At 38.6% G+C, this 26,527-nt stretch overlaps 1 protein-coding gene across 5 annotated transcripts in view; it reads right to left on the bottom strand.

Annotated features, from left to right (window-relative positions):
• Positions 1-26,268, bottom strand: part of col16a1 (collagen, type XVI, alpha 1) — a 75,359-nt gene extending 49,091 nt beyond the window's left edge. For 2 of the 5 annotated variants that reach the window (XM_057354275.1, XM_057354278.1), the window contains exons 1-6: positions 23,922-24,673; positions 20,764-20,857; positions 8,611-8,679; positions 7,448-7,565; positions 3,369-3,492; positions 2,118-2,399 (exon numbers count right to left, since the gene is read on the bottom strand). In XM_057354275.1, the coding sequence (XP_057210258.1) occupies positions 2,118-2,399; positions 3,369-3,492; positions 7,448-7,565; positions 8,611-8,679; positions 20,764-20,839 (669 nt within the window). In that variant the 5' untranslated portion in view covers positions 20,840-20,857; positions 23,922-24,673. Of the gene's footprint in view, positions 1-2,117; positions 2,400-3,368; positions 3,493-7,447; positions 7,566-8,610; positions 8,680-20,763; positions 20,858-23,921 lie in introns of all 5 variants that reach the window. The other 3 variants (XM_057354277.1, XM_057354279.1, XR_008964504.1) reach the window with 2 other exon arrangements.
• Between the last annotated feature and the right edge of the window lie 259 nt (positions 26,269-26,527).

The raw sequence follows: 26,527 nt of genomic DNA, 5'->3' as shown, positions 1-26,527 counted from the left end.
ACAGGGCTCACAATACAGCCTGCTGTTATCTCTCAATCCTTTATAGCTGTACAGCCCTATTGTTTTTGTCTCGTGTATCCCCACAGCTCTATCATCACTTAGGTAAAGTACCCATTAACTGACAACAAACCAGCATTGTGTTCCTTTTAGCTGTACTAAAATCACAAGTCATTATTATCATTAATATTATAACCAGTGGTGTAAAGTAACGAATTACAAATACTCAAATTACTGTAATTGAGTAGTTTTTTTTCAGGAAATGTACTTTTTTAAGTAGTTTAAAAACAGTGTACTTTTACTTTTACTTGAGTGCATTTTTAGTGCTGTATCGGTACTTTTACTGCGCTATTTTTCCTCACATTGTCGTCGCTACTTTATATGTTTAATTTTCATGTGATTGGCTAAGGAGAATAATCAGTCCCGTCACGTGACCCCGTCCACTCAAATCGCGCATAGAAAACTTGCGTCACACAGATTTCAAGACATCTGCCGCCAATTTAGTTTAATCATGGAGGAGGACGAACGTGTGCGGCAGGCTTGTAGGCTGTAGACTTGAAAGTCACTGCGGGAAAGTTACACAATACGAAGGCTCGTCTGAGATATGGAGAAATATTGAGTTCCTGTATCACTCCGTTCGCCAAGTTTCAGATAAAATTGTCCATCTCTCTCCAAAGTCTCTACCTCAAGTGATCTGCCCTTATAAGTGAGTAGGGAACATATGCGATAGGACCGCATGCGAAGCAGTTTCTCAAACTGTGCATTACCAGTTATAATGTTGTAAATAACGCTCAGTTTCTTGCACAGTTCGATCGATTCGCTTAAATAAGACGTCATTAATACATCGAAAGAAGCCGCAGGATTACTTTTATGTTGCCTCTATCTGTATTTTGAACTTTTAAAGACATGAACCTGTGGACTTGCATTTTATGAAAAACCATTGACCACAACTCCAGGTAAAAATCTTTATTGTTCTACCTAAGAAATAATGTCACGTACATCTTGGATGGCTTGAGGTTGAGTAATTGATCAGTCAGCTCCTCTACAGATATGACTGTTAATGCTAATCCAATGCAATTTAGGTTACAAATGTTTTGCATTTTTTGCATGCAGTATTTGGGGCTCTTATTTATTGATTTCTGCATTGTGGGGCCTAGTACACATGATTGAACAGTGTTGGAAGTGCATAAATGGTTCTACCTGGAAAACTGAGCTCATGATAGACAGACAGACAGAACAACATATTGAATGGTTATTTTTTCTGAGTTGTATCCAGTTATATGCTTTATCAGTAAGGTAAAGATGTGTTTTGTTAAAAGTAGCTATTTTCTATATAAATCTCCAAATTTGATTTTAATAACTATTCATAATTCATTAAATAACACCGCCTAAAAAGTAACGAGTAACTAGTACTCTGAGTAGTTTTTGAGAAGAGTAATTTTTACTTTTACTCAACTACTTTTTTAACACCAGTACTTTTACCTGTAATTGAGTACAATTTCAGCAATGTAACAGTACTTGTACTTAAGTACAAATTTCCAGTACTCTTTCCACCACTGATTATAACAAAGGCCATAATAACATTTCTTTCACAAACACATTTCCTGTATGTTCCTATTTTTTAACATACAAATTTCCAAAACCAAAAAAATGATATTGTCATTACACCATTGCTTAAACACCATTGTTAAGCATAAATGTCTAAATGCATTCAGCAGAAGTTGATCCACATTGACCAAACTTTTAAATTACAACATATCGCTGCTGTCCTTCTAAAACCTTGTATCTCCATATTTTGTGATTGTTATTTTTTGCCTTAAATTTTTATTATTAGTCACCATGTTTATCAATGGACTTTGCAAATATCTTAAAGTATTAAAAATGGCTTGTCAACCTTGACAACGTAGTTTTTAATAATTTAAAAACAACTTTTTTCCATTTCCTGAAAAAAAGAAAAACAAAAAAACAAATTTGGACATCTGAGGTTTCGGGAGGACAGCAACGATATATTACTTCAAAATTCTTTCAAGTCCCCCTGTTACCTGCTTGCATATTCCCATGGATACAGATACCCCTTACAGGTAATCACTTTTTCATAACACCATCTCACAGTTTCTTACCTCCACAGGGGCGGCGTCAGTAGCCCTCATACCCAACAACGTGTGTCCATTGTTGGTCACCGGGCCACGGAGCTCCAGGGGCTTGGTCTCAATGGAACTGCAGTCCACATGCAGTGAGGCAGCATCTCTCTGCAGACTCAGAGCCACTTTATGCCAGCGCATGTCCATCAGGGATTCCACACCATCCCCTTCGAATACACAACCCACCATGGTCCCTTCGGGGTCAGCCCCTCTCGCCCGCAGAGCCAGGTTGCCATCTGGCCCATTCCAGTCTAGTGAGAACTAAAGGAGTGAGATAAATAGGTACATAGAGAGTTGACAGTTTTATATCAAAAATGTTATTATGCTACAGCCGCAGCACAGGGTACAGAATTAACTTTCGGCAGCATCTGTCAACAGAATGAGAGAATTTATTGGCCATAAATATTTCTTACCGGCCATAAAACTTTTTTGTATTATTTTATATAAGTAAATATTTGACAAAGGAATTATTTAGCTGTTTTCCTCCAGTGAATGTTGTGAAGTGGCTTGTCATATTTGATTTAAAATCTACAAATGAGTGCAAGTGAATAATTCCTTAAATTTTAGTTGGTTTGTCACACAAGGCTATTGTATGGCTTCAGAAGATGGGAAAAATAGAGCATGAATCATATAGGCCACTTTTATCATACTCTTATGTTGCTTTTTGTCATTTTGAATCTCCAGTACCAACTTCTCTTTTAGTATAGAACGGAACGGCTACGATATTCTCCAAAAAAGAAGTCCCTCTAGTATATCATGAAAGAAAGCATGAAGTTGATTATGATTGAATATTTATTTGCACATTCATATTTTTGTAGCGTATCCTTATTTTGGGTTAGCGAATGTTAATTCTGGACCTTGATTTAGCATAGTAACGCTACCTTGATGCTAGCATCACCAAAACTGATGTTTTCAAACATTTTTCAAGAACACTCTCTTCATCTTTATTATAGGTCAACCAAACAGACAGTATGGGTTGAGCCGATGTTTGACAACAGATTGCACCATAAAGCAACAATGTTTACACAATTTGGCTAAATCAACCAACGAATGCCTCACTTGCCTCTGCATGTTAAGCTGAGGATTTTAACATCAAAAAAAAAATGAGGATAAAGAAGGATACAGAAGACTACACTGTTCATTGTAGGTCATAAATGCAAAGGTTGTAAATACAAGTAATGTCTGAAAATGGCTAATCCACAGAATAGATTGAGATGAAAGCGGGCGCACCTGAGGATAACCTTGCTCGTCTGATATCTGCAAAAGGTAAATGTTATCATTCAGACTTTTCTTCTTCAGCAGCAGGGTGAACACCAGGGTGAACTCCACCGGGAGTCCATGAGGAAACACTTGACTGAAGAGAAAAATGTTTGGTTAGACTACAGCGCACATACAAACAAGGAAATGCTAGTCCACACACATAAAGCAAAGTAAAGAATCAGTGTGTGAACGCTGGTAGCAGTGGGGGTACCTCTGTATTAATGGTAGTCTGGATACAGAAGGAGGTGTAACCCCTGACACTAATGCTGGAAGGGAATACAGCTCAGCCAAACTCATCTTCATTCTCAACTTTCATTTTTAAATAAACAGTTTGTCAGCCTCTTGGTGGGTCAAGGGCATGTAAACACCAGGAATGTGCTTACCATCTTGAGTCTACAACAGACTAAGTTTGGATGATACTATCACTATATTCGTTTTGCTGTAGAGTATGTATACTGTGAACGGTTTGCAAACTTGCTTCTGCAAAAAATACCTTGAGGACTAAATTTGACCAATTGAGCAGTATAGACCACTTTGCAAGACGTAAACACTGGTCCAGAAGCACGTCCGGTTTCAATTTTTATTACTTATTAGTATATTTTTAAATCTTACTTATATAATTAAATCTTAAAAATCAGATTTTAAATTGATTAAAAAGTTTCTCTTGGTTGTATTTTGTTCAAACGTTCTTCTGGACCAGCGTGAAACCAGCGTTGCTTACGTCATCCGAAGAGGTTTACACAACAGAGCTTACTGTATTCACGCATACACCACATCCAAAATAATGCGTGTAGCATGTTTGTCTCTGAAACACTGACTTGACAGGGACTGAAAACTCAAGGTTAGCTACCCTTGACAAGAAAAACGTTTAGGAACCAGGAAAAAAGAGAAAGACAGTGCTTGCACAGGATGAAACTTGTTATGACAGGGTGAGGTTTACATCTCTGCCAAAAAGTCTTTGTGTTCATGATAATCAAACAAAAACTCCAAATGGTTTTCTTTTGAGTTATTTCAGTCACATACAAAGTATGAACATCATTTTCTTAATCAGTCTATGTTGTCTTGTAACATCCTTAAAACAGCATTTCGTTTTTTTCTTTCTTGTTTTAAGCATAAATCCAACAAGCTACTGGAAGAAGAAAAAAAACAAGTCTCTGCAAACAAGCCATGATATCTTGTGAAATGTTGGCTCTCACTTAATTTCACAATTCATTTTTTTAAAGATGTGTATATAGTATTACTGAAAATCCAAACAAAAGCAATGATGAGGATTACTTTATTCTGCTATATGACAAACCACCCTGCACTTCTTCACGGAGACAAATACAAATATCAGTGTATACAAACCCAAACAAACACACCCCGTTTCAATTTCCCTCTCCCAGGTGAGGCGAAAAACAAGATAAAGGAGAGCAAGAAGTAGACAGTTCTATTACAAGCCCAGTCTGAGCTTGACCAACACAGAGGTGGCCAAACAATTTAGAGACCATCTGCCGCTATCACACGTCCCTACCCAACTGACACGACTTTACATTAAACTTTATCTCACCGAAAGTGAGTTTAGAAAAGCATTTATTCAGTCTTTTCCCCTCTGCAGTTAGCTGGTTGTGCCGAGTGAATTTTGAGTGCAGACACTCTCTCTCTCTCTCTGGTTATGAGACAAGATCTAGAGAGAGCGTTCAGGTTTCAAATAGGGAAAGCACTTGGGGCTCTAGAAGACCCATTCTTAAAGAGGATCTCCCTGATGATGGGGGGGATTTAGGCATGTCTGCGTGAATGTGTAGCCTTGCCTCTCCTTCCGAAGTTTCAGAAGGTCAAAATGTGAAACTTTCATCCCCAAGATGATTATTATTGCAACTACTGAAGATACAAGCTTAAAAAGAGATGAAAAGATTATAAATGTGATTCTATTGCAAATCTACTGCGTAAATGATTTATATGATGTACTGTACTTTATTTATAATTCCTACTTGACTTCAAAATTTAAAAGAATTGTATAGATCAGTAGACTTGGAGTCCTAATTTTTCTCATTCTCCTTAACCTTTGAAAGAGACGAATGAATGAGGTATTTATATGTGACCCTGGATCACAAAACCAGTCTTAAGTAGCACGGGAACATTTTTAGTAAAAGCCCAAAAAACATTGTATGGGTCAAAATGATAGATTTTTCTTTTATGCCAAAAATCATTAGGATATTAAGTATCCTAATGTTCCATGAGGATATTTTGTAAATTTCAAACCGTAAATATATAAAAATGTTACTTTTGTGAGTGGATGGTCTGCTACAGTGCCTCTGATTAACAACTTCAAAGGCAATTTTCTCAATTTTTTTATTTTTTGCACCCTCAGATTCCAGAGTTTTAAAAGGTTGTATCTCCGCCAGATATTGTCCTATCCTAACAACCCATACATCCATAGAGAGCCTAATTATTCAGATTTCAGATGATGTAAAAATCTCAATTTCGAAAAATTGACCCATAAAACTGGTTTTGTTGTCCAGGGTCACATATAGTGCTTTATTGTGTATTGCTGTACAACCAAAGCGCTTTACAATCACATGAGGGTGTCTCTCCTCAACCACCACCAGTGTGCAGCATGCACTTTGATGATGCGACGGCAGCCACAGTACAACGGCGCCAGTGCGCTCACCACACACCAACTATAGGTGGAGAGAGATATAGAGCCAATTCAGAGGGTGAGGATTAGGAGGCCATGATTGGGCTAGTGGAGCTCTAGCCAGGACACTGGGGTCACAACCCTACTCATACGAGAAGTGCCATGGGATCTTTAATGACCACAGGGAGTCAGGACCTCGGTTTAACGTCTTATCCAAAGGATGGTCCTTTTAACAGTTTAGTGTCCCCATCACTATACTGGGGCATTAGGACCCACACAGACCACCGGGTGAGCACACCATGCTGGTCTCACTAACACCTCTTCCAGCAGCAACCTAGCTTTCCCAGGAGGTCTCCCATCCAGGATCTGACCAGGCTAAGCCCTGCTTAGCATCAGTGGGCAACCAGTCTTGGGCTACAGGGTGATATGGCTGCTAGCTATTTTTTATCCCCGTTACTCATAAAAAAGCTCATTGAAATTTCTCTTACTTAGCAAAAAGATATAACGACTAGCAAATTGGGACTGAATATTTAACGCCACCGGCACTCTTTATAATGATATTCAATTATAATCTGAGTCACAGCTGACCCGCTCTATCAGTATCGGCCATTAAAAAATCCATTTCAGATGACCACTAATCTGGATCTGAACCCCTGACCTGTAAGTAACATGTCTAGCAATGCACCATTATCACCATTTACCGCTAAAACCAAGGCAATAAACTGCAGTCCTCATGTTTATTTATACTCGCTTAACAACTCTCTCTAAAAAGTGCGTCAGACGGAGAACATTCAACCTCTGATGATGGAGAGATAAACAGCTGCTCAAGCTCAATTAGGGACAAACAGATTACACGTCTAAACATCTGAAAACAAATGGGTGGCTGTCCAAGAGGGAGGGATGACATGACAAGATGCATTTCTCCTTCTTACTGGCTGGGTGCATGCACCAAAACTTATTTTACATCTGAGCTTTGCTCAATAAAGGCATAGTCATAAAATGCATTGTTACTGAGGTTTTAGGTCTCACCAAGAGCACTTAAAGTTATTGTTACTAAAAAAAAATAACAGCATTTTAGTGTAAACGCAGAAAGCATTAAATAATCAGCAATACATCCCACATAACAAAGTAGTCAAAGTCTGACTGGTGACATTATTGTACTTACATGATTGCTGATATCAATGTTAAACCAAGAAAACATTTAAAGGGCAGGAATTTTAGGCTTGTACTGACCTGCTAGAATACTTTGGTACATCTACAATTGTCTTATTGCTCATTGGATAGGGGATGAATATTAGAGAAAAGGAAAACAGACATTTCAAAAAATGAATAAATAAACAAAACAAAACTAGCATTCTCTCTCAGAAGGTCTGAGGAGTCAAGATAAAATAGATTCTGAAAGAAACAAAGGAGCTAAGATAAAAGTGTTTACTCTGTAGGTTGGACGAGTTGGACTTTCCCGAGACGCAGGATGAGAGGCCCTCTTGGATTTCGGATCTTCTTGACCTCACTGTTCTTCAGCAGAGAGAAACGTCGCACCAAATTGAAACCTGCAGATGGGAGCGATCAATCCATTTACCACCCCGCAGACTAATAAATCAGTGCGCTATTAGCTGACACGTCCTATGCAATGTCAACTCTGCTGTGGCAGTTTTCAAATCACGCAAGACTAAGAGAGGGACCTTAACACTGTTAGTATCTATATCTTTCTGCTCAGGAACCGAGACGGCTTTATGGGCAGTTGGGAGTTTATTAAGTGCATTAAAAGGCTTAAATGAGTACAGATGGCAGTAGATTCACATAATTATGTAGTGAACTCCTATTTGGCACATCACTATACCAAGACCTGCATTTATTTGCATTTTTCACATTTCTAATCTGCTTTTTAGGCACACTGTGCAGAATTTATGTATATACATTAAACTGTGTGAATCAAAAGGTGGCTTTTTTTCGCCCAAAAATGTACAATTTACTTGCTTAAAAGCAAGCAGGTGTTGTGTTTTGGTTACTGATCCACAGCATACAGGACTGCTTGTGCGCTGGTTCTTCACCAGGTGTCAACAAAAATCAACAGTAAGACTTCTCTGGTCAAGCCACTTCACCTGCACTGGTTGACCAACTATGAGTTTTGCTTGTACACAATGTGGCTATACTGGTCGACCAGCTAGACCAGCATGAAGCATTAATCTGTTTGGAAAATCATGGGTAATCATCTACATTTGGACATTTAATAGACACTTTTATTCAAATCAACTTACAAATGACCCACATTTTATAGCCAGACTTTAAGTGTGACTCATGGCAAGATTTTCAATGAATAATATAACTTTGATTGTAGTCTGTTCCTTACAAAATCACGGACTATAGAACAATTTTGATGGTCATTTTTGAAGCTTGATTATCACTTTTCACCATCCACTTTAGATGTCTAGAAATGCAGCCTTTGCATTCAGCAAAATAACTCCTTTTTCTGTTTCACAAAAGGAATAAATATGCAGTGTTCCAGCAGCATGAGGATGACTAGAAAAGAATGTTCATTTTGGGGTGATTTTTTTACAGAGGGTTTCGAGCAGGTCTATTAGCTGCAGTCTTTACCTGTGATGTTATGTCTGGCAGACTGAGAAAACTTCCATTCTTCCACTTGTAAGGACGGGCAGCTGACACCTGGAGAATAGAAGACAGTCAAGTTGTAGCAGCGCTATCCTGCCATCTGTGAAAGTTTTTGCATAAAACAAATTGTATAGCCAACTATGAACAATCCTGTCAAAACTTGGTCCTGAGCCGAGCGTGAGGTAAATGCGCTGTGGTGATCAAAGATTGTCTTTGACAGAAAGACACCACCTTGTAGATGCGGAGCTAAATATAACAAGCTCTTTTCTGTTAGAATAACTTTTCCATAATCCCACTTTATGGAGACGAGGTCATCAACAGCAGGTCTGACGAAGTCTTGATTGATGGGCGATAAACTGGAAAGGCCTAATCTCAAAAAATCCCAGCCAAAATATATCCCATTGAAATTGGTATTGTGCAATTCTTCATGTTCATCACTTTAAGCAGCATGTGTCTTTCATTGCTACTAAAATGGCTGAATCAACACATAAATAATAGCAATGTTTCAACACATTTTAAAGGCATCACAAACAGCCTTCTGGGCCACAAACATCTTTTATGAAGGCAATCCCAAACTACATTGAGAAAATAATGGAATAGTTTGATTTGAAACAGTCAATAAGAATATATACAGCTATGGAACAAACGAAGAGACCATTCCAAATTTTCATTTCCAGTTCAGTGTCTGTTGAACAACAAAATTAAACCTCAGAAGTGACAAAATCATCCAACAGCAATGTTAACAACTGACAGCATGACATGACACATGAAAACTATCAATCATTTTTAAACCTCTAAATACATGTACACATATTACTGTTGTATTGCTTAAAAGTGAATATGAACTTGTTTTTTACAGTATTTGAGAACTAAATATATATATATATATTCTGTTATTTTGACCTGTTTCTCCAGTTTTCATTTTCTGCAAACAAATGCAAATAGAAACAATATATTTTTTATTAAACATTTAGGAGAAATATTGTTAGTAGTTCACAGAATGAAACAAAAATGATATTTTTAACTAAACACTACATATAAATAGTAAATTCAGAAAAACTGAAATTGTTTTTGCATCTGTATATGCATCACTCATTTAAAACTGAAGAATATTAATAAAAAAGTGTCATTAAAACCCACTATTTCCCAGTATGTGTGTGTGTGTGTGATATACCGTTCAAAAGTTTAGGGTCACTAACTCGTACTCTATTAATATTTTTTATCCCAATTTTAAAATAATATTAAACTCATCAGAAACATAGAATAACATAAATTAAATTGTTATGAATAAAAATGATAAAAATATAACATTTAAGTAGTCACGCTTTGACTAGAATTTGCAGTATTTTATCAGATTAACTTCTTGATGTCTCAACCTGGGATGCTTTTCAAACACTATTGAAGAAGATGTTAATTGTTAATATAATCAGAAGCATACCTGTCATTTTTTTAATAGTGAGCTTAACATGCTACTCTTAAACTCTAGTGCACTTTGTGTAACACCTTTATTTGAATGGCACACAGAGCTGCTGCCTCATTACAGTACTCCAACCTAGACACTTATGAGGTTCCATTTCAGTTACGATGCTGCCTTGACTAGGTTCACCGGCTTTTGGAAAAGGGACATTTTCTCCTAAATGCAGACTTTAGAAAATTTTTGAGATTCAAAAGACATAATTTTTCCCAGTGAATGAGTGTTTGAGACTAGAAGAGTTTTTAATCAGCATGGTTTGATTGGTTCAAAGATGCATACATCAATCAACATGCATTAGCGAGTTCATGCATTAACATGCATTAGCGAGACTTCCTGTTTGCTGAGAGCGCGTGGTTTGAGTCGGAGCTCTTTCAAATTTATTCTTAATACATCGTTTATTCTTGTTATATCTTAAGACTTGTGTTTTAAATTGTTATCCTCCGAGGGTAAAACATATCCTTAAATATATCCCATACCAAAATCGTATTTAAACGCACAGATAATTTATTTTTATCGGATCACTCGCTATTAGCCTCAGGCTGTTAGCATTCCCAGCCTGCCTGCTTACTGCTTAACACACTGTTCTCATTATTAAATCACTGATGGCTAATGTTTCAGATGTGTCTGTACCTCTGTGTGCAGATGAGGAAACGATCGCACTTCAGTCGGAACTGGAGGCTGTGGAGAAGCAGATCCAGGATCTACTAGAGAAGCAGTCACGGCTGCGAGAACGAAAAACGGCGCTGGAAACATCCAGAGCCGACGCTCGCAAATCCGCGGTAAGTTTTCATCGCGATTTTAATACTCCTTCCACTTCTACTCCGCGTGTTTCTCTGCACAGAGCCCAGGCTTCGAGAACACGGTCAGCCCAAATGAACTTCACTCCTGCACCGGCACACCCACGGCGAAAGGCGCGAGCCAGGACTGGAGCGATGACCCAACCGCCGCCACCGGTCTTCGAGATCCCGACCAGGAACCGCTTTGCCGCCCTCTGCGAGACGGAATGCAACGCTGTGGTCATCGGAGACTCAATCGTCCGGAACGTACGCGCTTCCTCCACTAAAGGTAAGGTGCGCACTCATTGTTTTCCTGGCGCCCGTGTTCTTGATGTCTCTGCGCAGGTACCTGCGATCCTGAAGGACGATGCTAACGTCGGAGCTGTCGTGCTGCACGCGGGGGTGAATGACGTCAGGATGAGGCAGTCGGAGATCCTGAAGAGGGACTTCAGGAGTCTGATCGAGACGGTACGCAACGCATCGCCCACGGCGAGGATCATCGTATCAGGGCCGCTTCCTACCTACCGACGAGGGAATGAAAAGTTCAGTAGACTATTTGCTCTAAATAAATGGTTGATGTCATGGTGTATTGAACAGAAGCTGCTCTTTGTTGATAATTTTGATCTGTTCTGGGAGCGACCTAGGCTCTTCCGCCCTGACGGCCTGCACCCCAGCAGCATCGGAGCGGTTCTTCTGTCTGACAACATCTCAAAGACGCTACGCACCGCTTGACTACGTCTCCCAGCGGTAAGTCAAAACTTTAACCATAGTCTGTGTTCCTCCCACTCATCTGTTATAAATGTTACTGCTTCCAAATGCATAGAGACTGTGTCTGTCCCCCGAATAATACTACAAAATAACAAAATAGCCAAATCTCAGAGAAAAAATCTAATCGTGATTAAACCTGAGGACAATGTAATAAACGACCAAAACAAACTCATAAAGTTCGGCCTACTAAATATTAGATCACTAAATTCAAAAGCAGTTATTGTAAATGAAATGATCACAGACAACAATTTTGATATGCTTTGCCTTACCGAAACCTGGCTTAAACCAAATGATTATTACGGTCTAAATGAGTGTACACCACCAAGCTACTGTTATATGCATGAGCCACGTGCGGTTGGTCGAGGTGGCGGTGTCGCAACAATTTTTAGAGACTTTCTTACTGTAACTCAGAGAACGGAGCATAAATTTAAATCATTTGAAGTGCTTGCGTTGAACATAATTGTTCCAATTGACAGTAAAAAACCATTGCTTTCTTGTACGTTGGCTACAGTGTATAGACCCCCTGGTCCCTACACTGATTTTCTGAAAGAGTTTGCGGACTTCCTATCGGACCTATTGGTTAACGTTGATAAAGTACTAATTGTCGGAGACTTTAATATCCACGTAGATAGTGCTAACGATGCATTAGCAGTGGCGTTTACAGAGCTATTACACTCTTTTGGAGTAACACAACACATCAATGGACCCACTCATCGATTTAATCATACACTAGACTTGATTATATCTCACGGAGCCGATCTAACCAATATAGATATTATACCTCAAAGCGACGATGTCACTGATCACTATCTTATAACATGTACACTGCGCACTGCAGAAATCAGCCGTTTAACTCGTTATCGACAGGGTAGAACAATTACCTCGACTACTAAAGATAGTTTCACAAAGAGCTTGCCAGATCTGACTCCTTTAATAACCATACCAATAAATATAGAATCGCTCGATGACATGACCAGCAAATTGGGCACTATTTTCTCTAATACATTAGAAGCTGTCGCACCTATGAAGTCAAAAAAGATTAATGAGAAAAACGCAGCACCATGGTACAATAGCACCACTCGCGCCCTTAAAAGAGAAACACGTAAACTGGAGCGCAAATGGAAACAAACCCAATTAGAGGTCTTTAAAATTGCGTGGAAAGAGAGTGCAAACTGTTATAAAAAGGCACTAAAAGCAGCAAAGGCGAGCACCTCCGTAACCTCATAGAAACTAACAAAAACAATCCAAGGTTTTTATTTAGTACAGTTGCTAAACTAACAAATAAACAGACTTCACCTGACCTGGGTATTCCGCCGCACCTTGGTAGCAATGATTTCATGAATTTTTTTACAGAGAAAATCGAAAACATACGAGACAAAATAGTAAAAACTCAACCTCCAAGTCTGTCCTATAAATTAGTACCAACCATCGCCCCAAAAGAAAGGCTACAGTGTTTTTCACCTATAAAACAGGAAGATTTAATTAAACTTATTGCAACATCTAAACCTACAACTTGCTTATTAGACCCATACCAACTAAATTATTAAAAGAGTTATTACCCGTTGCAATTGAGCCCATTTATAACATTATCAACTCGTCAATTAATCTAGGCCATGTCCCAGGAGCCTTTAAACTGGCCGTCATTAAGCCTCTTATCAAGAAACCAAACTTAGACCCCAATGAACTAGGAAACTATAGACCGATTTCAAATCTCCCTTTCCTGTCTAAAATACTAGAAAAAGTAGTGTCCACTCAGTTGTGCTCTTTCTTACAAAATAATGACATACACGAAAAATTCCAGTCAGGTTTTAGACCGCATCATAGTACTGAAACTGCACTCGTTAAAATTACAAACGACCTGCTCATAGCATCAGATAAAGGTAACATCTCACTCCTAGTCCTGCTCGACCTTAGTGCTGCGTTCGATACTGTAGACCATAAAATACTTCTAGATCGCTTACACAATTATACCGGTATTCAGGGACAGGCACTACAATGGTTCAGATCTTACTTATCAGACAGACATCAATTTGTCCATTTAAATGGGGAATCATCAAATCTAACGCAAGTAAATTATGGATTACCTCAGGGTCGGTTTTAGGACCCTTGCTATTCTCCATATACATGCTGCCCCTTGGAAACATTATTAGAAAACATGGAATTAGCTTCCACTGTTATGCAGATGATACTCAGCTATATATCTCATCAAGACCAGATGATTCCTTCCAACTATCCAAATTGGCAGAGTGCATCGACGATATAAAGCATTGGATGACTTGTAATTTCCTTCTTTTAAATTCTAATAAAACAGAAATATTACTTATCGGACCAAAGACACGTGAGCAGAATATTTCGGATTATGACCTGCAAATTGAAGGCTGCACTGTTACTCCAACAAATACAGTTAAAGACCTTGGCGTTATATTAGACAGCAACCTGTCATTTAAAAATCACATCTCAAATGTCACAAAAACAGCCTTCTTCCACCTTAGAAATGTTGCCAAATTGCGAAATATTTTATGTGTGGCTGATGCAGAGAAGCTTATTCATGCATTTGTGACCTCAAGACTTGACTACTGTAATGCACTGCTTAGTGGTTGTCCTGCATCATCAATAAACAAACTACAGTTAGTTCAGAATGCAGCTGCCAGAGTTCTAACCAGGTCCAGAAAATACGATCACATAACCCCAATGTTATCAACCCTTCACTGGTTACCCATTAAGTATCGTATTGACTTTAAAGTTCTTTTAATTACTTATAAAGCCTTAAACTGGTTTAGCCCCTACCTACATAACAGAGCTTCTACCACACTACAACCCATCACGCTCTCTAAGATCTCAAAACTCCAGACTTTTGATAACACCTAGAATAACTAAATCCACCAAAGGGGGTAGAGCTTTCTCATACGTAGCACCTAAACTCTGGAATAGCCTCCCCGATACTATTCGAGGGTCAGACACACTCTCCCAATTTAAATCTAGATTAAAGACACATCTTTTCAGCCAAGCATTCACTAATACATAGCTAATGAACAGCAGCTACGCTAATTATTCTCTTTCTGTTTCTGCCCTCGCCTCGGGATGCCCATCCCGAGGTAGGGAGAGATTCCGCCAGGCCCAGATGAACGTCATATGCCCATCCACCAACTAGAGATTACGCCAGCTACATCGGAAAATCCCGTGCCATCCTCCTGCGAGAGCCTGCGGACTGACTGACCATCCAGCTCCATCCAAGGCAATTCCATCACCACCCAAGAAAAAGGCGACCATCTGGCCGGCCCAGCTCAGACAATTCCATCCCCAGCCGAGAGCAAAGACGGACTACCTGTCACATAAATGCTAAATTTACAATACTTGGTATTTAATGCTAAACTTACATCACACGACAGCAGTTTGAAGTTATGGCTGCACTCAGTGACTTTGATTGGAGGTAGCTGGGTGGGTGTTGTGGGGAGTGGGGGGGCTTGTTGGTTGTGGTTCGGGGCGTTTCATTTGTTGGGACTGTGTGGATCTGGTCTGGTTGGTCTTGTTTTGTGGTCGATGTCGGACAACAGAGGAATAAAGTTAATTATGCCATTACTACTTTTCCCTGGTTGTTCCTCTGTTGTCTGTTGTTGATCGCGGAATGAGACCGGGTTGGACCTGCACGGTTTCGGCGGGTGGGGCTTCCTGGGTCGCGGCTCGTGGGCTCTCCCTGTTCTTCGTGGACGTTGCTCGGTGGCTTTGGTCGGGGTCACTGAGTGCAGCATGACACGTCAGAGGAGATCTGGCCCTCCCGGCTGAGCCTGGTTTCTCCCGAGGTTTTTTTTTCTCCATTATTCAGCATTGGAGTTTGGGTTCCTCGCCACAGCAGAGCAGTGCAGTGTTGGCTTGCTCACCGGGAGACTGCATTTATTTATTTATTTATTCATTTATTTATTAGATATTATTTATTATAATGATCTTGCTTGGTCTATAAACACCATGCACTGTGCTGTGTTTTACCTTTCTGTGTTTTTCTTATTTGCTCCTGTAAAGCTGCTTTGGAACAATGCACATTGTGAAAAGCGCTATATAAATAAAATTGAATTGAATTGAATTGAATATTATAATGTGTGGGGTATCAACGTGATTTCAATAAACATGGTTAATAATATGTTAAAAATGAAAAGTTGACTTAACTTAAAATTTCAAGGCAACTCGCTGCACAGCTTTTTTGAGTTTACTCAACTTTTGGCCAAGTATTTCACCTAACTGAATTATCTGAGTAATGTCACGTGACTGTCAATTGAAATAAATAGTTGAACCAACTTAAAATAAAAATGCAACAATCAAGTTTCTGAGTTCACTCAAATACGGACTTAGTTGGCCCAACTCAAAAGATTATGTTTTATATAAAATTAATATATAATTGTTTTATTATTATTTACACACTCTTAATACTCAATTCTACTTAATAGATATGTTATATACACACTCTGCTTATGTAACTGCTTAAGCTGTTTGTGTTTTAAACATTTAGTGGACTCCCTGCGTCATTTACTTCAGAGCTCAACACTGAGCACATGAGCCTCAATCATGGTAACAATCATCAAACATTATTAAACATCATAGTTAAAAAGGAACTCTAAATACCAAAGGTAACTTACAATGACAACAAAAACAAAAAATATAGCCAGCAAACACTAAAATAGCAATCATTTTAATAATTTTAACCAGCAAATTGAAAATTCTGCAATGCATGCTGGGAACTTTCAAACACTAGAATTGTTTTTTGAGATTACACAGTTTGGCAAGTTGGTCAAACTTCTTGACGCGCTTTGGACAATCACTTAGATATCTAAGTACAGTCAACAAAAGAATCTTTGTTGGTACCACATTTAGACTCATTTTGTTCAGCATACTCAAAATAATACATTCTTCCTCTTCTACTAAAAAACTTTGTTCAAATTACTTTGTTACCTTTGTTGGGTCAACAATTTGAAGTTGTATTTTTTACAGTGTAGGAAAAACTTCAGCAATAACAGCGAGCAGCAGCTCAGCCGTCTCGCTGAGGCGCAAACAGCGAAGCAAAGCAGGTGATGGGTTTCCAACTCTTATTCATTCCCTGTCAAGTTACAAAGAGCTCTTATCAAATCTACAACACCTGAATCTCCCCACAGCTAACTCAGCATGGAGGAAATGATTCTGGCGAAAACTTGTCTGACACTTGAGGAATTTATTTTGCATTGTTCTGGCATTTTCACTTTTTTAAATCAGACAGACTCGGCTGAATCCCTGTTCTTCACTGTTCTACAAAGCTCGCTGCTTTCACGAGGCAAAAAGGCGGGATTAAGACGCAGAGATGTCAGGGAGGAGATCGGGAATCTGGAGGCGGCTCTTGCTCCTGAGGGAACGCTGGAAAGTGGAATGGAGGAGGAGAGGAAGCGCGTTTCAAACACAGAGAACAGGCGCGTCACCGGGCGACACAGAAAGACAGCGCTAAACCGTTTGAAGTTTGGGTTTAAAATGATTTTACATAAGATTCAGTTGCTTCTTAATTTACAGATATGCACATGCTGTTTCAACAAGGGGAGATCACAGTAAGACTGTTAGATACATCTGTGGTTTAAAAAAATATTAAAGTATGGCTTACCTGTCAAAAAGACAAAGTGAAAGAAAATTGTTATATTTCTGGTGCTGGTAAGCTAAAGGAAGAGAACTTCCAGTCACCTCACCAGTCAAAACATCTCCTCATTAATATTATCTTGAAGGCTCATAGAAATAAAAATACTGCTTAGTGCCCTACCCTCGTTCACAATCGCTCCCTCAGCCACTGCTCTTTTTGTCCCCGGTTGCATATTGTTTATTGTATTTTTAGGATCTACAGTTAGCGTGAAGAAAATTATTATAAAATTATAAAAGACAATTGGAATTGGGTATAAAAGCAGCTTCAGATAGCGATCTGTCCTGTAAAACAAGGGCAAGGGGTAACTGGTTGAGGATTTGGGGAAAGGTATGCTGCTCATGCAATCATGACATCACTCCTAGGTGTAAAAACTGCTACAATCATGAAATGGAATATAATGATAATATATATATATTTTTATTATTTTTAAATGAATAGTAAAAGGTAATATCTTAACAGTATTTTCTTAATAGTAAGAATACTTTTTAATCGCATAAGGTAAAAACAAGTCAGAACTTTTGGGCAAGTTCACAACACAATAAGACATACTTTCAATGTTACTTTCAAAGAACTTTGTTCAAAATCTGTCATAGCTGACTGCGTGCTGTCTAAAAGACCATAAAACATAGACTTCATAGTAAAATAGTACGTTTTTGATAGATGACGCAATAAAGAGGACAGGGGTATATAATATTTTAGTAGAAGTCATTCTGAAAGTCACATACGCATTATTACAGCCAATAATGGAGGTGAGGAAAAAATCTCTATTTCTAAGTATTATGATATTTTTCCTCATTATACTGTATTGATATTCTTACCCCACGAATCAATATTTTGAGTTACATTTTTCACAAAAAATATTTTGGGGAAAAAGAATATTGATCACCATTCACAGCAAATCAATGAGAAGGTGAAACATACTGCAGCATTGGGTCAATGCACACTCACATAATGGGCCGACATAGAATGAGCTAAGAACATAACTGCACAAAGCACCAACATCTATGAAAAATACTACAATATGCCATACTATACATTAAAGGCGCAGTTCTTAATTAACAGCGGCCACTAGCGTTGTATTATAGATTTGCCACGAATCGCTCAGTCCAAACACGACGGTGGCCACCACAGTACAAAAAGATGTCGTTCTCATGTTGACGCAGGGAAGAGATTTTGAGGGCTTTAGAAAGACTGTAGAAAGAGCTATGACTTATGTATTACATAAAATAAAATGTTTGTGGATTTTGAGTTTAAAAAGAAGGATAAAAGTCAGACAGGAGCCAGGACCTGCGTTAATATAATAAAGACTTCACAGCAGAGACACGTTAGCAGATATGTGACCCTGGATCACAAAACCTGTCTTAAGTAGCACGGGAACATTTTTAGTAAAAGACAAAAATACATTGTGTGGGTCAAAATAATCAATTTTTCTTTTATGCCAAAAATCATTAGGATATTAAGTAAAGATCATGTTCCATGAAGATATTTTGTAAATTTCCTACCTTAAATATATAAAAACTTTATTTTTGTGAGTGGATGGTCTGCCACAGTGCCCCTGATTAACAACTTAAAAGGCAATTTTCTCAATATTTAGATTTTTTGCACTCTCAGATTGCAAAGTTTTAAACGGTTGTATCTCAGCCAGATATTGTCCTATTTTAACAACTCATACATCAATAGAAAGCTTATTTATTCATCTTATTTATTCAGATTATGTAAAAATCTCAATTTCGAAAAATTGACCCATAAGACTGGTTTTGTTGTCCAGGGTCACATATGTACTCACAGATATCTATGGAGATACTTTCCAGCAGAGAGAGACGTTGGAGAGAAAGATCGTCTTAAAATCACCCCCGAGGAGGTTGCTTTGATTCGGATCAGTATGTAAGTAACATACTAACATACATACCAAGATATGTTGTTGTTGTAATATTAGCTGTGTGACGGAGCAGTTTTGAGCATCATTGTTTATCTGGAACCGCTTTAATATTGTACTCGTCCAGATACTGGAGAGAGAGAGCGAGCGAAGGTGCGTTTTATTCTTTTACTCAATGATGAATAAACTTTCACTTAATCTGCAGGTCACATGCGGTCCGCACCAGAGAGCACGATCCGTACGGATCACGGATCTTCCCGCGATCCATTTCACCACGATACCGCAGCGGAGAGGAAGAGGAAACGCGTGTTCTAGAGTTGTTTGTCTGTTTAGGGCTGCTGTACAAAACATGGCGGCAAATTCAATGTATGTAGGCCCGCTCTGTATGTAGATATAAACAACTTATTCTAAGGTATTACAAACATAATGGTTCATTACGTAAGGTCTTTATACACCTCTGAAGAAATAGTTTTGTATATTATATTGTATCTCTGTCAATAGATCCTCCTAAAAATGCAGTATTGTTCCTTTAAAGAAAATCACAATATTGTTTTATCGTGACACAGAAATTGTTTTTCCAGATTCTTGCTGTTTTCCCAGACCTAACACACACAGTATAGACAACACAACAAAAAAACGAAAGTGTGGCCATAGACTTACACCCCTGGGCATTTGTAACTCCTGCCTAACGCTCACAGAGACCCAACCTGAGAAGAGCTTAACAAGCAAAAGTGCAAAAAACAACAACACATTCTAGCAGTATCAAGGTGATGAGTGATACAGAGAAAGTCTACACGAGGTCTACATGAAGACTGCAGATACCTTCTCAAAACAAACAGCACTTTCTATGTTTTCTCATATTATTAGGCTGCTGACCTGTTCCAGCATGAAGGACAAGCTAAGAACTGAATTACATTGAGATTGTATTGTGTCATTCAAAACGTAATGAGTTTCCATGACATTGAAGGGTACTAACTTACTACTGAACATGTTATAGATTACTGACATATGACTCACTGTATGAAAAAGACACGGAAATATGGAAAGATCCAAAATTTCCATGAGCATTTTTTAAAGCTCAGCCCTGGCAATCTAGAGAACAAGACAACATTTGACTCGCACTCCAAGTCAGTCTGAGACATTTTCCACAATTCTCTATTCTTTTATGATTTTTTTTCTTTGCAGGCCTATGAAGGGAAATCATAAAAAATGGACAATGAGCACTTGGTCAAGCTTGGCTTAGTATTGTGATGGCACAGATGTTCAGTGAGCAAACATATGGGGCATTCAGATTCATTTGGAAAAATATTGGAATTGTTGATTGTCAACCAAAGGAGGTCAAACTGTATTCAACCTATAGATCTTTATTATATGTAACTATACAATCTAATAATTTTACATGAGTTATTTTTTTTTTTATACCAAAAATTTAGATATTAACCAAAAAACTTTTATAATCTTTGATTTGTGATAGTGAATACATGCTCAAAGTTCTCAAAATATCATAATTTTGTGTCGACGCAACAAAACATCTGACTAAGCTGCTTGAATTAGCATTTGTCAAAGTCATGCGTTGAGTTGAAGACCAGACCCTTACCTTCAGCTGATGCCAGTCGACCTCTGTGACCCAACCAGATGGTCAGAAGTACCAGAGAGGACCAAATGACCCTCATGACGCCCTCCTTCAGCTTCTAATATGAACCAAAGACGTGAACACGTGAGAGAAAGGTATTTAAGCAGACCAAGACATGCGAATAATCTGGATATGGTTATAAACTCAGACCCAAGGCTCTGCTTTATGACACCAGTGTCATTATTTTACATTTAATAACATACGTCTGCAGTGAAACAGCTTCTAAATAATTACCCGAAAGCGTACGAACGCATGTGGGAACAGTCAGAATCAATACAGTGGTTATGGGCACATTAATAATAGTGTCTATTAAAGAGTGCTGGGTATTAAGATGAGTGCTTTTTTTAGAGTATAAATTGTGCTAATGATCCATAGCATTTGCAATAAAGCTTTGTAACCCATGACGTCTGATGATTAGCATTACTGTGTCCATCTGTCCCTCTCTGCAAATGTGTCACACATGGTCATGCACACTTCAAATGTGAAGTTTGGTTAAATTGCAGATTATTTCATGTACTTTATATGTAAAATCGTACCATACAGCCCAAATTATAAATCATTATAGCATTGCTTACCCACGCAAATCATACCAACAGCTTAAAGGATTTTCCAGCAGGGAAAAAATAAGCACCTATGACCAGATGTTATGTGTACATCTTTACTACTTTAAAATTCATCACTTTTCACTGATTGCAATGTACAAATAAACCACATACTATGTCTCTGACACATTTACACATATCCACAGAACCTACACCAGCTTGCTTTGCTGTTTACAGACATGCCGTTGGCTTAAAGTGACCCCTACTCTCTTACCGGCATGTCTCAGCATGAACCTGTCAGAGTGACATATTAGCCAGAAAGCCCCAAGGGGCAAGGTTCTCTTCTCGGCCTTTTATGGTTACTTGTAAATTTCAGCCTGCCGGTGATGTTCAAGCAGGCGACGCCTTATCTGCATCCTCCGACTGAGGTCAGACAACCTGTAGGCACTGTGTTGAGACAGTGAAAGTGATGGTGTCATAGAAAATAACATTACCCCAAAGTATGCACGATGTGCTACTTTCAGTGAGCCAGCACAGGCTTTCTCTGGCTGCCGTCTGTTCGTATCCTTCCGATTCAGTTATCTACAAGCTACCTCGCTTTTTGGTGCAAAATCAACTTTGCTCGTGTAAACAAGACAACATCCATTTCAGGTGAAAAAGGTGGAGATGTAGTCCATTTACCTGTATTCAATGCCTCTGGGCAATTTCTCATTACCGTTCGCTTTTACGCGCGGGAAAAAGAAATGGAAATTAAAGCTTTCGCTTGTTTTGTTTCACTTTGTTTACCATGCAGTAAAAGCAGCTGGACAGCGCAGATAAAATAAATGGTCTCGCTCATATTCTGTTCTGGCTCGGTGCCCAGCAATCTGAAGCCTATAGTGGAATTGACAAAAGCGCTAGTTAGGGAATCAAGTACGTGGGTTGAAAACACACCAGGGCCACAATTCATAACATTTCAGTGAAAGACTGATTGTTACAATCAATTTTTTGCATGCGAAAACAATAATTCGCCACCATCTAAGAGAATAGTGAAAAACAACAATGTGCAGTTTTAATAAACAGGCACTTTAATTAGACATTGTTAAAACGTCTACAGTTACCGTCTGTAGAGCGCTGACAGGAAGGAGGTTGTCAAGAAGGCGTGTATGTGTGTTGTTTTCATGTCAGAGCCTGTGAGCTCAGGGAGAGAGAAGGACTGTGTTATGTTAAACTCTCTCTTTAGAACACAGCAAACAAGTGACTTTATTTTATATTTATATTTTTTATAAATTGTGCTTCCAGACAGATTACAAATACTACTAAAATCACCAATAGCGTCAATTTATCATGTATATGAAGTCTGGTAGCGCCTTTGAAAAGGGGCATCTGGTGTGTACAGTGTGATATTTTCCTAAACAGAAAATAATGATTGAGATGGCGTTGCAGAATCAAGGTGAAACGGAGGGCATGCAGTTACAAAAACCTGGGAGCTACAGAGCCACATCAAACATGAGAGCAATCCAGACAGATTTATAATCTGCGTAATCAGGTCTGTGGCATTTGTAATCATATCTACAGCGCTGCTTAACCTTATTTTTCAAATAAGCATTTATTTACTTACTACTTTCATATATATTTCTCACATAAGGTAGACACTAGAATGTATGCTCGTGCTTGGTTTATCTAACCAAACTTGATTCTGGGAAGAATGTGTGCTAAATGAGAATAGTCTCTGTGCACAGGTTTTGCAGCAGTCATCTCTTCACCTTTCCCCTGCACCCCGTCTGCATTAGAAACAGATGGTAGTTTCATCAGACAGAGTATTAGTTTTTCCACCGCCTCTGACTCCCATGAGCTGATTTAAAACACTCCACCTTAGGCAGAGAGTGTGCTGCAAATGCTTCAGAACAGGATCATGCATGAACTGAGGGCTGTATCTAGTTTAAAAGCACCTTGACAGGGGGTTGCGGCAAGCATCTCATTTTCCTGAAAGTGGCATCATATCTGACAAGCAATATTTGCAATGCCTAAATCCAAAAATTATCATAAGTTTGTGATTGCACAGCTGCACACTGCAGATGCTGGCCTGCGTCCCCATCCTCTTCATGCAAACAGGAGCAAAGGGATGTGACGATATTCCTCCAGGCGCGTGTGGGGACTGTCCTGTCTGAGCGAGCGCGCGCGCGAAAAACGCGCTTCTACCGCTGGGGGGCCACGATTAGGGCAACAAGTCAAAATGTTTTTACCACAAACAAAAGTGGTTAAAATAAAAGAGAAACTACTTCAACTAAATACATACCGAATCTGACAGTGTGTGGCACGTTTGCACAATCTCGTGCATTAGCAATTGCAGCGATAAACGGAATAATAAACAAATAGGTTAACGTTAAATCAAATTGTCTGGAAATCTTTAATAAACGCAACTTTCCTATAATGTGCATCGTTAAACGAAATGGAACATTGCACTGACATGTAATGCATGCAATCTAAGGTAATAAGAAATATAAAATACCCTTTTAAAGAATAACAATTGCTAACTTTTGTCTATGCATTGCGAGTTTTTTTCTGCACGATTTCCCATAGATACAAAAACAACTTTACCTTCAGCAATCGTTAGTCCAATGAATTATGGCAACATTAATCCACAGAAAACTGTTCTTAATGTAATCCAGTTTGGTTAAAGAGCTTCCAAGAGTCCTCTCCAATGTGGATAAAGTTTTCTTCTTCTCCAGTTCCTCTCTCCCCTCCCCTCGCAGTTGTTTTAATAAACTTTCCTCTCGCGGACGGGAGAATCTCCAGGATAACGCATGAATGATGACATCATGCGTGTGTGTGGAAAACACGCCGCAGGGTTTTCTTCCTGCTCCCACATCTCACAAGTTCTGCTCTGTTCAATACAAGTTAAAAACTTGTGGCAATGCATAGATTAGTGTTCTGGTTTGATCAGTCATTGGTGACAGAAATCTAATGCGAAATTACAAATTATGTATGACAAATATATTGCTATTGACCGATCTCTCACAGTCCTGATGGTGACCATATGTCTGAGTGTGGTTCTGGTTCTTGTTAAGTTGGCTAGTTAGTTTTTTCGAGTTAAGAGACAAAGAATGTGAATTGATTCACCATTGTTTCTTTCAACTATAGCCTATAGCCCACATATGAACTTGTTTAAACCGTTGTAAACAGTTTTCAAAATATACAGTTCTTTATACAGCTGTATTATCCAGGATAATATCCAGGCAAAAAAAAGGTTACCCATGGTTAAAAATAGTGAAAACTTGAAAAGAATGCTCAAGTAGCAGACCATCCCCATTCCTTCACCGGGATTTAACCTGGGCTAAAGCCCTGAATCCCTTCTAATCCTTAATGTTTTAGAGGCACATGGTAACGGAAGAATGAACTAAATGAGCCAAATACTTCAGATGACAACATAAAACCAAGCCCTGGTCATATCAGTAGACATAAATATTAACAGATATTAACAAACCAAAAGTATGTTCAAATAAATCAAAGACATTTGATCATACTGGAGGGACAGCTCTGTTTTTACTTAGTATCACAGTATGGTTAGCTGAACAGCAAAGACAAAAATGCAATAAAACATTAACAGCAGCAGCAACCTTAAAAAAATAACTAATGCACACTAGAAGACAAAAGAAACAATAATCAAATACAGTAGATTTGATGATAACCCAGAAGATTATAGGCAGACGCTGATATGAATGAATAAGAATAAAAGATTAGAGATGAAATGTTTCTGAATTATTTCGCTTTCCATACTAACGTGACACTATGGGCTACCTGCATGTTGTTTTCGTGTAGCGATGCTCCTTTTATGTTGTCATTAAGATGAACTAAAAACATTACTCAAGACCTATTAAAGTAAGATTTAACAACCCCCCAAAAATTATTCAACAAGTAAACAAAGAGAGCAGTTGATCTTTGACTGTGAACTGATAAATCACTTTTTCATGATGGACTTCTCTATGAATTCTCTCGAGGGCATAACCTTTGGCCTTAACCGATCCGCTAGCCTGCTGATCTGTATCCTCACAACAGCTTTATTCTTTCAGCTTCAGAAACAGGATGTTAGTGGCTGCATGGCTGCAGCAAAGACATGAACATCTGGAAAAGGATGCTTGACTATTCTGTGTCAAGCCAGCAGACTGTATACACGTACTGTCAGCTTTACAATCGTTGGACTGGAGCTGTATTTAATGTATTAAGATCAATGTATTAATACATACTGTAATGTTGCATTACTTATACGGACTTGAAATGTCCAAAATTCCCAACAATGTTTTACTCTCGCTCTTATAAATATGATGGACAACTTTATTTTTCCTACTGTACAGTATTGTGAAATTTACAAGAGATGACGTAAACTACTTTGTGAAAAACATCCCCTGGGGCATGAAAGAGGCAGCTGTGGAACTGGAGTGCAACATGTTTCATGTGCCATTACACTATTATTAAAGCAGATAAGACTAGAATAAATTCTCATTTAGGGTTCTACAGGTTGGTTTTGTCGTGAACTTCCAGCAAAGTCACTTTTTTCCATGTAGATCAAATCCTTTTTCCCTTCTCGGGGGTTTGTTTATTCACTCTTGGGCAAAGATCAGTTGAGGGAACAAAGCCCAGCTGACTCTTTATTGCCATTTTATTTCCATTCCATGAAGTTTTGCACTGAGTGATGGGAGAAACCACAGATCGACAAGAGCATCAAGGAATATAAAAAGGAGTTACACCAAGGTCAGGAGAAATCCTCTGTTCCTTCTCGCCAAATGCCCTTGGTGGATCCTCAAATGGGATCACACAGAGAAGTCAATGCTTAAGGAACAGGCACACCTATCCAGCCACGCAACTGGATTTGATTTCAAGGTTCAGCATAGAGTGAAAGACCTGTATCAGTCTTTTATAAACTTCAACACCAGACCCTTAGACACACGTGAGAAGCTCACTGAGACTACAACAATATTTTATTTTAATAATAATAATTTTGTATTTAACTTAAAAGAGAAATAGCTATAAAACTAAGACAAAGATATTGCATAACTGATGCAATGTAGTGTCAACCAATCCATGAGGTCCACTGCATAAAAGGTAATTTTGGGTCAGAAAAATAGCCTCCGAAGCCGCGAGTTTTCTGAACAACAACTCAATGTTTGGGGAGAGATAATAAGACAGATCGGTGAAAAGTTGAAAGG

Source organism: Triplophysa rosa, linkage group LG16, assembly GCF_024868665.1.
Source record: "Triplophysa rosa linkage group LG16, Trosa_1v2, whole genome shotgun sequence".
NCBI lineage: Eukaryota > Metazoa > Chordata > Actinopteri > Cypriniformes > Nemacheilidae > Triplophysa > Triplophysa rosa.
This window is presented reverse-complemented; position numbering and strand designations above follow the sequence as displayed.